The sequence below is a fragment of the Elephas maximus genome, chromosome 4 (genome assembly GCF_024166365.1).
Source record: "Elephas maximus indicus isolate mEleMax1 chromosome 4, mEleMax1 primary haplotype, whole genome shotgun sequence".
Classification (NCBI taxonomy): Eukaryota; Metazoa; Chordata; class Mammalia; order Proboscidea; family Elephantidae; genus Elephas; species Elephas maximus.
This window is the reverse complement of record NC_064822.1, coordinates 41,389,655-41,402,299: the sequence shown is the minus strand read 5'-3', so window position 1 is coordinate 41,402,299 and position 12,645 is coordinate 41,389,655. Positions and strand designations below refer to the sequence as shown.

The window sequence follows — 12,645 nt, the reverse complement described above, 5'->3', positions numbered from 1 at the left end:
TGTAACTAGCATAACATAATCTCCCTAAATTCTAACATTGAAGTTTTTGTTTTTTTAAGCCATGTTATCAGGGTTTATAATCTTTTTAGGTTTGGCCCATAGTTTCAGCTTGCCAAGATTTATTGCTTCCATATTCTGCCATCCAATGGTTTAACTTAGCTGACTCAGTTTCCCATTGTCTACTAGTTCAATCAGCCTACAATCCACTAGAAAGTGTGCTCCACGGAAGACAGGGACTTTTTTCTGTTTTGTTCACTCTTCTATTTGCACTGCCTGAACAGTTATAAGATTGTTAGAAAATCCATCGAACTTCACTATTATCACAGCCTTCTTTCTCCATATTTTCCATAAGAGCATCATGAGAGGTATTGATAAATGATTTGTGGAAAATTACAGAGTAATGAGTAGACTAATGCCCCAAATTTGGGGTGAAGAAATGTCAAAAAACACTTCGTGTTCATTAAAAAACCCTGATAATCAAAGTTTTTTGACAAATACATTAGTTCAAATTTATCTACAGCTAAGAGTTCAGTATTTGGCGGTCTTGAATCATGATCTGGAAGGCCAAGTTACATCTTGGCCTCATATGTGAGGCTTGCTAGAATCTCAGTAACATGAGTTGGTGGTGAGAGGAGCAAATTGGTTGCCTAGAGAAACAAATTGAACCCAGGATCGGCTCCCTTAGATGGCAGTACCACATTCAGTGTCAAAAGAAAAACGGAAAAGACCACAATATTTAGGGTAATCCAAGGTGATGGATGAGGTATGGCCTCAGACCACATTAGGTCAGGGAGATGACAGCAGCTTGTTTTCAGGCAACTGATCCATTCTTAATAGGACCTCAGACAATGACAGTGGGTAAAGGAGCATTATCCAGACCCTGGGAGAAATGACGAGAACTAGACGGCTTGTCAAGGCTCCATTGAATGTTGGGGATCAGAAGAGGGTGCTAGTTACATGAGGACTACAGGCAGAAGCCCAGGCTCATTGACTCTGGCCAGTAGAGTGGGACTAAGGAATAGCCTGTGTCATCTCAGAGGGAAGGAAGCTAACCAGAGCTCACCACCAGAGTCTACCTTATATCAGGATGGCTTTCAGATCCTACCAGTTGGTGGCATTTTGTCTTCTGAGGAGTATACTCTGCCTTGCTGGTCATACTGGCTCAGTGGCTAGTCCTTTAGAGAATCTATGAGAGCCCAGGCCAGCTGAAAACCTTTTAACACTGTGATGGCTAATTTTATGTGGCAAGTAGGCTAGGCTATGGTGCCCAGTAGTTTGGTCAAACACTAGTCTACATGCTGCTACGAGGGTATTTACATGTGATTAGCATTTATCATATTGACTTTAGGCTAATATGGGTGTGTGAGCCTCATCCCATCTGCTGAAGGGCTTAAGAGCAAAAACTAAAGTTTCCTGAGGTAGGATTCTGTTTCAAGACAGTAAATGGATAAGCCTGCTGGAGATTTCAGCCCATTGCCTGACCTACTGATTTTGGACTTGCCAGCCCCCACAACCGTGTGAGCTAATTCCTCAGAATAAATACATATTTATTTATTCCTGGTTCTGTTTTTGTAGAGAACCCTTTCTAAGACAGACACCAACTACATGTTCTAGCCCTTTCCTCTTGAAGTCTTTAGTTTCTACAGCCCTAAGAGTACACTTAGATAAGAGAGGAACCTCTTACCTGAACTTCTTGATATCTCAGTCTCTTGTCGTGAATTTTGGTGTTCTTAAAAAATTCTTTTAGTTGTTGTATCCCCCAACACACACACACGTGTGCACACACACTACTGGCAGGCCAACTGTTCCCCACGTTAGTGAGTACTTGTGGGTAGCTTGCACTGCAGAAGTCTCTTTATCATTCCCAGCTATTTCGCCACGTGCTGCATCAGGTCAACCCAGGGCTGCTACTTACCTCTCGTAATTACTTGATCATTTCAGTAAGACCTTGGTTGATGCCATTCATGACCTCTGTTAATTCTTACCGTTGGATGCAACATGTAACAATAACCTGCCCAGAGATGTTTCTAACTAGAACACTGAATTCTCCCTGCCGTCTCAAGGAAGATGTGTGATAAAGAAGGAGCAGAGGACATTTTGAAAGACAGAAGCTCAATGTTGGAGCTAATGTCCAATAAGTTTTAATGTGAAGTTATTCAAAAAAATAACTGAGAAGCAGAGTTACTAAGAAAAAAAGAAAACACAACTACTTTCAAATGGAAGTATAAAAGACATACAGATATTTTCCAAATGATCTGTGGCCTTGTTTATTTGCATTTGAATAAATCTGTGGTTCTCAGACTTGGATCTCTATACCCCAGGATAGTATAAGATCTATTCTTCAGAGACATTGGATTCTCTTTGAGGGTTCGTGTGTGTGTGTATTTATTTTGATAATCACCTTGAAAAATTGATAAAAATGTGTGTTGGATCATCTGGACAACCACTCATGGGTTGACAACTTCAGCATTATTTGTGTTTGAGTTTACTATCTAATTGGTATGAATATTACTTTTCCTTGGGTTTGGAGCAATGAACAGAGGCAGGCTTAATACACAAATAATGCATTTCCTCTGTGTGAAGGCCAAATGATGGCATACCAGAAATAAGTATTTTACCACGTATGTTTGGAACAGAGAAAAGAGGTGGGTAAATTGAGTTATTGCATGACACTTGTTAATTTGTGCACGTATTCCCTCAAGGAAGAGTACTTGGCACCTGGCACCTATTCTGTTGCCAGACATTGTTCTGGCAGTGCAAACAGAAGAGTGAACAAAAAACACAGAAGTCCCTGTCTCCCATGGGGCACACTCTCTAACGGACAGCATTTTACTGACTACCCACTGGCCACAGGCACCAGAGTTTCACTGTGAGCAGCAATTTACTGCAGCAAAGCAACATCACCTGTCCAAATGAAATTAAAGTTGCTAATTTAAGGTTTCTTGTTTCCTAGTTCTGTTTGTATTTAATTTTAAATTAAATCTGTAATTTTGTTTGTAAATAAATCTTAAAAAGTCTAAGAGCTATAAACACAAGAAGTTCATTGATCTTAGATTTTTACTATACTTTTAATATATTTAGAGTTATATTTAGAGACCAAGAATCTATATATTGCTGAAATTAATAAGAAATAGCTGATGATCATTGTGTTGATGTTATTGTATGCCGTCAAATTGATTCCAACTCATGGTGACCCTATATGACAGGGTAGAACTGCCCCACAGGGTTTCCTAGGCTGTAATCTTTACGAGAGCAGGTCTCCAGGTCTTTTCTCCCATTGAGCCACTGGTGGGTTTGAACTGCTGACCTTTTGGTTAGAAGCCTGCAGCCAAGTGCTTAACTATTGTGCTACCAGGGCTCCTATGATGACTGTAGGCACATACATTTATTTACACGTGTATCTAATGATATATTTAACAGCAAATTAGAATTTTGTGGTTTTTGTTTAATTGAAAGGAAGGGGAAAGGAAAGGAAAGGAAATAGAATAGAATTAACATTTCTTGAGGAGTTTCTCAATTATTGACTTTCTTGTCAAGAAAGTCTTCTAAGTAATTTACTGTCCTCGATTCCTTTCATTCTCTAATGGAGATTAGAAGCTAGATGTTTCATTCCCGTCTTGCAAGTGGGGCTCAGAGAAGTTAAGTGAGCTTATCCATGAATGGAACAGTGGAGACGGGAACCCTAATCTGTCTACTTCTGAAGCCCAGGCTCTTTCTACAACTCTCCCTCCTCCCCATTCAGTATCTTCATGTATTTCTATACCACGTGTTGAAAACTTGATGTCTATACAAAATGGCTTCCCACCGCAGTTAGAATAAATCCACACACTTAAACAGGCTCACATGCCCCCACCCCATCCTTGGCTCCTACCTCTGTCTTTAGCTCCCTTGACTTTCTTTTTGCTCCTCAGACACACCCAACTGGCTGTTTAAAGGCCTTGTACCAGCTGTTCCTTCGGCCTGGAACATTCCGGACAAGATGGTATGATGGGCTGTGTCTTGTCATTCACACCTCAGCTCAAATGTTGCCGCCTTAGAGGCTTCCCTGATAATCTAAGAGCTCCCTTGCCACACACATGAACGTTATACAATTCTGTTTTATTTTCTTTATATCACTTACTACTACCTAAAATTATCATGACCATTTGTTCGTTAATTAACTGTCCTGTCCCCAACTTCTCCATTGCTGTACAAGAGATGGGATCTTGCCTGTCTTATACATTGTTATAGACCCAGTGCCTAGAACAGTTTCCAGCATACAGCAGGTTCTCAGTAAATATTTCTTGAATGAGTGAATAATATGAATATTATAGTATACTACTAGTACAGAGTGACAATCATTAAAAAACCAAACCAAACCCAGTGCCATCGAGTCGATTCCAACTCATAGTGACCCTATAGGACAGATTAGAACTGCCCCATAGAGTTTCCAAGGAGTGACCGGTGGATTTGAACTGCCAACCTTTTGGTTAGCAGCCATAGCACTTAACCACTACACCACCAAGGTTTCCAATTTGATATTAAAATGGTTTTACCTGTTCACCAGTGAAGTTCTGAATAAAGGTCATATCGGTAGAGTTAATAATTGAAACCTGAAATCACAGAAATTAGATAGGTTACATCATTTAACATAGAATTGGAGAATTCTTTTTTTTAATTACAACTTAAATCCTTTAAAGATTTTTGTGACGAGTGATAGATGGTTAACTACGTGTGAAACAAAAAAAATTTTATATTTTAAAAACCAACCAAAATTTTTCCTTATGTTTAAGTCAAGGATACTTTCCGACAAAATACATGCTTACTGCTCTAAAACGGGAAATAAGAGTTGAATTCAAGAACACCGAGAGCAGTTAACCCGATGTTGAGTTAATTTATTTAATCATGATTTTTTGTCTAAATACATTTTTGTGCTTATGCTATTATGAAAAATTGATGGTTATAGCTCTTTGAAAAAAATGAAATTTTGAAAGGCAACTCATATGGCAAAATATTTCTTTTAATTCTATTCGGTCAACCTCAAATCTATAAACATTATGTGTTTACTACATACTTAAAAGATAAATGTTATTTAAAATATATTTTTTATTATCATAAAATCTATTTATTTTCCTTTCCTAATTTCATGGTAACTAGTTTTTTTTTTAGTTAGAGTGGGTTGAATAGTGTCCCCACAAAATGCACATCCACTGGAACCTCAGAATGTGACCTTATTTGGAAACAGGTTCTTTGCGGATGTAATTAGTTAAAAGATTTTGAGATGAAATCATCTCAGACTTAGGATGGCCCCTAAATCCAATGACTAGTATACTCATAAGAAGAGGGGATACACATAGACACAGAGCTAAAAGGGCCATGTAAGGATGCAGGCAGAGACTGGGGTTATTTTATTACAAGCCCAAGGAACCAGCAGAAGCTGGAAGAGGCGAAGAGGAATTCTCCCCTAGAGTCATCAGAGGGAGCATGGCTCCGCTGACACCTTGATTTCAGACTTCCGGCCTCCATAACTGTGAGACGGTAAATGAATGTCTGTTGTTTTAAGCTACCTAGTTGTGGTTTGTTACAGCAGCTCTGGGAAATGAATAATTAGTAAAATAACAATTTTATTATTTCTATCATACACAACATATTAAAATGTTGATCCTATCAACACTGGTATCTTCTGCAATTATCCCTAGGATATGAACATGGACAGGAAAGTTGCACAGGCGCGTGTCTGGTGAAGTCACACGGGGCCTGGCGCACACATGGGCCCCATGTGCTTGGTTTAATGGTCTACTGTTGCTGTCTAAACTTCCTCATAAGTTTTGAAGGGGCCCTGCATTTTCATTTTGCAGTGGGCCCACAAGTTATGTAGTCAGTCTTGCATGTGGATCACAACAAATTTAGCCTCATTTTTGCATGCCTTTTTATTTTTTTAAATATTTTATTGTGTTTTTGGTGAAAGTTTACATAGCAAATTAGGTTCCCGTTTACAATTTTTACACATATCGTTCAATGATATTGGTTACATTTTCACATTGTGTCAACATTCTCATTAGTTCCATTCTGGTTGTTCTGTTTCCCTTAATCTAGCTTCCTTGCTCCCCTTACTGTCTCATCTTTGCTTTAGGGCAAATATTGATTGATTGGTCTCATATAGATGATTTTTTAAAGGAGTACCCTTCCTTTTTACTAAGCAAATAGCATGAATCAGTAGGAGGGACTCATTAGGGAAACTCACATTAAAGGACATTTTAGAAGACTTAAAAGTAAAATTAAACAAAACATTTCTTTGCATGTACAAGAAAATATCCTACAATGCAGTCTCAGTACTCACATATCCAAAATTCTGTGCACCTCTTGGAATTCCAGCAACCAATTCTGGGGATAAAAATAGTCATTCAAACGGCCATTACGTAAATATTTTAAAGCTATATAACAGATCATTGGTGAAGACAGTGCTTCTTTATTGTGGTAAATACATACGTAACAAAACATCGGCCCTTTCAACATTCTTCACGTGTGCAATTCAGTCATTAATTGTATTCCCATGTTGGGCAACCATCACCTCATCCATTTCCAAACTGCTTTTTAATGAATAACCGTCATGTTGGTGTTGCTAGCTGCTGCCAAATCGATTCCAGCTCAGGGCAACCCAAGCTCCATAGCGACCCTGTAGGATGGAGTAGAACTGCCCCACAGAGTTTCCAAAGAGCAGCTGGTGGACTCAAACTGTCTACCTTTTGGTTAGCAGCAGCACCAGCACTTAACCACTATACCACCAGGGTTTCCAGAGTATGCAATTAGGGAATAAAAAAGGATTTGGAAAAACTAAGCCACTTGTATAGATTGTCGGGGAAGCCGTCAAACTGGTAGTACACTGCCCAGTTTTCAACAATCTTTATTTGGTATGAATTTAATTCTGCTGGCACTTAAAAATAAACCACAATTAGATATGATGGAATTGATTGATTTCAGAATCAGGCCTGTCCAGGAAAGGTTAAGAGGGATTATGCCATTCAAGATACATAGCAACCAGTACTTTTTTTTTTTTTATTGTGGTAAAAATAAAATATAACGAAAAGTTTGCCACTCTAAACATTTCCAAGTGCAACTTGGTGGCACTAATGACCCACACCACGCTGTGCCATCATCACTGCAATCCATTCCCAAAGGTTTATCAACCCCAAACCCAGCAGCACTTCAGCAGTAACGCCCACTCCTTCCTCCCCCCAGTCCCAGCAACCACCTATAAAGTCTTGTCCCTAAGCATTTGCTTACTGTAGACATTTCACGGAAGTGCAACCACTACTTTTGATCCCACAAACATTCAGAATTTTGGTTAAAAATAAATAAATAAATCACCATACCCAGTAACTTTGGTGTCTGCAACCTCACACGACCACACACTAAGGGGGCTATTAAATGCAGTAATGACGTTTATTAAAGATATTCCTAACCCTATTATTTTCAGAGATAATTTAAAACCGATCAAGACAGTTTAATTGCATGAGGTCTAAGGCAAGTTAGAAAAACTGTCATTCAACTACAAAAATGTTTAGTTGGTAGGGAAAATAGGAGTCTTGTCTTAGTGCATTCCAGTGATTCATGGTAGAATCGTCAGAAGTCTCTTAACAACAATACCTTCAGGGAAAATTTAGGCCCTTGGCCTGGAAATCCATAGCTTGGGCATCAACCTCACTGGGGAGAAGAAGAAAATGAGCTAACATTTATTGAATGTCTTCAGTGCACCTGACAATGTGCCCTGTGCTTTATATTTCCCTAACTTAACCTCTAACAAGTAGGCATTAAATCATCTTTTACCGTTCAGGAAAACTGAGGGTTAGAAAGGTTAGAAACCTATCCAGGACACATAATTGGTGAGAAGTAAAACTCAAGAACAGAGAGCAAAGCCAAGGTTCTTTCCACCATGTTAAATTACCTTCCTGGGATTGGCTAGGGCCAGATCACGTGCTTGGGCTTTAGCTCATCACATCTGACTCTAGAATGAAGGGTCTTGACTTTTGTTGTGTCAGGAGCAACTTTAAAAAGGACATGAAAGTCATGAACCCTCTTCTCAGCAAAATTCAATACATACAAAATCTTACATATAAATTCTAGGGGTTCAAATCCAGTGAAGCTCATCTGTATACCACCCCCCACTCGCAGCAGTCCAAGGATCTCATATTAAGAAACTCATCCAGAGAATATCAAGTTGCTCAATCTGAAATATGAAAATAGGATTCTCACTCCCTCTTGTTTAAGTAAATAATGAACATAATTGTGGATTCTGACTGGCCTGAGTCTGAACAGATGAGGATGTTCTTTGATGGTGCCTTTACTTCAGATAAAAACCCGTTGCTGTCCAGTCGATTCTGACTCATAGCTACCCTACAGGACACAGTAGAACTGCCCTATAGCGTTTCCAAGGAGTGGGTGGTGGATTTGAACTGCCAACCTCTTGGTTAGCAGCCAAGCTCTTAACCACTGCACCACCAGGGCTCCTTACTTCAGATATCCGTGAATAATTTAAAACTTGGATCTATTTTCTAAATACTTCTGCGATCTGATGGAAAATCATGATTTCTTTCTACCATTTTCCTGGGTAATGTGCTGTTGTACATCATTGTTAATTTCATTGGGTCAGAACCAATGCTATTGAAAGCTTTCCAGTAAGAGTTCTGATGTCATGCTTAAAACTCATCTGGCACATTTTACAGTTTCCTTTGCTAAACCACTAAGGGGATGATTGTAAGACTTCACCTTTTTAAAGTATTAGTTATTCAGTTCTATATCTGATGGCCCCTAATCCAAGTGTTCCTTCTTAGTATAGCAAATATTTAAATAGTACATCGATTTGACAGCAGTGGGTTTTTTTTTTTTTTTTTAATAGCAGTTAAGAGCTATGGCTGTGCTCGCCAAAATGTCGGCAGTTCCAATCCACCAGGTGCCCCTTGGAAGCCCTATGGAGCAGTTCTAGTCTGTCCTATAGGGTCGCTATGAGTTGGAAATGACTCAATGGCAACAGATTTTTATTTTTTTATTATGTGTATGGCATTGCACTGCATTTTACATATGTATCGCGTTAACTCATAAGAACCCTGTGAGGTAGATTATACTATTATCATCATCATCCCTATTTTAGGAGTTAAGAAACAGGGGCACAGAAATGTTAGGTAACTTGTCCAAGGTCACAGAGATAGTTAGCTGTTAGACAGTTAGTTAGGGTTTAAAACCAAGGAGTCTGGCTCCAAAAAGGGTGGTCTTAACCACAATATACTACCTTTTACTAGCCTGAAGAACAAGCAATGGAGAGAAAGGCCCTTTAAGAATTAGCTTATATTTAAAAGAAAATGTTCTTTTAAGGAAAAAAAAAAAAAGGCATATTGTTTTCAGCCTCAACCTAACTATAAACCACTCTGTATGACTTTCTGCCTTTTAACGTCACGTCAACATAAACTAATAAAAAAGCTGTGATTGCACCTAATGATGGCCAAATTTAATTTGCTCTTAATTGAATTATTTGTGAATTAGTTAAAACACTTGTACTGAAAAGCAGTTACTGTTCATATAAAACAAGGTGGGAAATGGCAAATATTGATTGATGATTAACTCAGTCAATAAATATTAATCACTAGAAAAGTAAAAGCTGTCATTTATGGCTTGTAAATGATAGGTACTTTTCATGCCTTGTCTCATGCAATCTTCAGAACAATCTTCTGAGGTAAGTATTATCAATGTCATTTAGAGATATGCAAACAGAATCAAAGAGATTGTCATACCTAAGGACACAGAGTCTGAGAAGTCAGAATTTGAATCTATGTGGGCACTAAACTCGTTTCCTTCTATCAGGATGCCTCCCATATAAGTCTATTATATGTAAAATATGGTCTAGTCTTTGTGGAGGACATAAATAAGAACAATACAGAGATCTTGCCTTCAAGGAACTAGACATGGACATAAAATTACTACAAGTAATACCATTGTTCCCCAATCTTCATCCTCAAACAAGTCTCTACAAAACTGCTGGCCTGAGTTTTTTTTTTTTTTAGATTGCAAGGATAGTTGGATTATGTTTACTTATCTGCTTAAACTCTTCATGAGTCCCCACTGTATTCTGAATAAATTGCAGACTCCTTTCCATGACCTACAAGTCCAGGCATGATCTGGCACCTGTCCCCTTTCCCTAAGCCCACATTATCTCATTATCGTTCTCAAAGACCTACCAGTCTAACTGGTCCTTGTATTCCACTCTTTTACACACCTTAGAATGTGAAAGTCTGCCCCTATGCCCCTCCTCATCCACCCTTTTATGTTCTATTTAAATGCTACCTCATCACTGAAGCTTCTCTTACTTTATGGTTAGATGTTATCCTACCACTTACCACAATTTCTAATTTGCTAGTTGTATGTTTGTTTTTTTTTATGTTTATTATTCGGAGCCCTGGTGACACAGTGGTTAAGAGCTTGGCTGCTAATCAAAAGATCGGCAGTTCAAATCCACCAGCTGCTCCTTGGAAACCCCATAGGGCAGTTCTACCCTGTCCTAAAGGGTCGCTATGAGTTGGATAGACTTGACGGCAATGGGTTTGGTTTTTGGTCTTGTATGTTTATTATTTAATGTCTGTTAGCCCCACTAGATTATAGACTCTGAGACTGAGGACCATTTGTTCACCTTTGTGTACTCAAAACTTAGCATAGTGCCTGACACATAGTAGGTGCTCAAAAAATATTTTGCCAATGAATGAATGAATGCATGATGAATGCCTTAGAGGAGAGAAAAAATGAGACGTTACAGAGGATGCTAAGGAAAGATTTCTGGAGGAGATAATATTTGAAACTGCCCTCAAAAAAAGAAAAAAAAAAGTAACACTAGGATGCTGGAAGATGGGAATGAATAGAGGATCAGAAGGTTTCTTAATATAGAAGGTCAAAGCAAAGTCAGAAGATAGAAAGTGAGGGGCATATATGAGAATACGGATTAGTTAGTTTTGTTATTTTGGGTTTAGGCATGTCCAAAGAAAAAGAGAAAATAATGTTGGGATATTGGGTTGAAATTGGGTGGGGACTTTAGTGTTATTTTTTTTAATTGGGGTACAAATATATATAACAAAACATATGCCATTTCAACAATTTTTACATGTAAAATTCAGCGACATTAATTAGGTTTATCATGTTGTACAGCTGTGATCACTGTCCACCTCCAAGTTCTTCCATCGCCCTCAACAGAAAGTCAGTGCCCCCTAAGTGACGACTTCCCCTTTCCCCCTGCCCCTTCCCCTGGTAGCCACTAATAAATTTTGGTCTCTATGCATTTGTCAATTCTGGACATTTCATATAAGTGGGAGTTTACTTTTGAACATGTCAATCATGAGATCCTAGAAATCAAAGTAAATGTGAGTGTTCTTGATTTCTCACATTTGATCTGTCCAGAACACCATGGCTTTTGTCCAAGTTGTTTAATCTCCCGTACATTTTTCATTATAACATGGGACAACTATATTAATCTTCTATTGCTTCACTAGATTTTATAAAGATTGATAATTCATTCTTATAAAATTCTTTGAGGTCTCGGGGGCCAAGATGGCGGACTAGGTGGACGCTACCGTGGATCCCTCTTGCAACAAAGACTCGGAAAAACAAGTGAATCGATCACATACATAACAATCTATGAACTCTGAACAACAAACACAGATTTAGAGACGGAGAACGAACAAATACGGGGAGAACAACGATTGTTTTCAGAGCCAGGAGCCTGCGTACCAGGCAGGTGACCTTCGGAGCCCGATTTGGGGCAGAGCACAGGGGGGCAGACGGCACAGACAAGGGGCCCAGCCCTAGCCCCCGAACTCATCCCGGGAGGGAGCCCAGCCGGTTGGCGCGGGCGGAGTGGCGGCGCAGCCGGTGGGAGAAGTACCTGGGAGGCAGTGACTGGTCTTGGAGCGGGGAGAGCAGCGTCCCAGCTGGGGAACCGTCCCGCTGGGAGTTTGGCGGGGAGCGGGCGTGGCACGACAGCGGGGGACCAGCTACATTTCCCCAAATTGACCCCGGGGGGGACCCAGTCGTTCGTGTGGGCGGCGCCCACCCAATTCGCGCTAGCGGAGCGGCACACCGCAGGGAGAAGTCCCCGGGAGGAAGTGACTGGTCTTGGAGCGGGGAGAGCAGCGTCCCAGACGGGGAGCCGTCCCGCCAGGATTTTGGCGGGTGCGGGCAGGGCGTGAGCGCAGGGACCAGCTATATTCCCCTGAATTGACCCCGGGGGGGGGCCCAGCCGTTCGTGCGGGCGGCGCCCACCCAGTTCGCGCTAGCAGCGCGTTGCACCAGAAGGAGAAGTCCCCGGGAGGAAGCGACTGGTCTTGGAGCGGGGAGAGCAGCGTCCCAGCCGGGGAGCCGTCCCGCTGGGATTTTGGCCGGCGCAGGCAGGGCGTGAGCGTGGGGATCAGCTACATTCCCCTGAATTGACCCCGGGGCGGTCCCAACCGGTCGCGTGGGCCCAGTCGGTTCACGCGGGCGGTGTGGCAGAGCAGCCGGTGGAAGAAGTCCCCGGACGCAGTGGCTGGTCTTGGAGCGGGGAGGGTGGCGCCCCAGCCGGGACGCGCAGTCGCGACTCAGGCACGGGGACCTGCTCCACTCTCCTGAGCTGACCCCCGGGGGGGGGAGCCC

The 12,645-nt window shown here is 40.9% G+C and overlaps 1 protein-coding gene across 2 annotated transcripts in view; it reads right to left on the bottom strand.

Moving 5' to 3' along the window:
- The window catches only part of ITGA8 (integrin subunit alpha 8), a 227,043-nt gene that overhangs the window by 160,343 nt on the left and 54,055 nt on the right, over positions 1 to 12,645 (bottom strand). For both annotated transcript variants that reach the window (XM_049881925.1, XM_049881924.1), the window contains exons 9-10: positions 6,320 to 6,363; positions 4,536 to 4,592 (exon numbers count right to left, since the gene is read on the bottom strand). In XM_049881925.1, the coding sequence (XP_049737882.1) occupies positions 4,536 to 4,592; positions 6,320 to 6,363 (101 nt within the window). The remainder of the gene's footprint in view (positions 1 to 4,535; positions 4,593 to 6,319; positions 6,364 to 12,645) is intronic.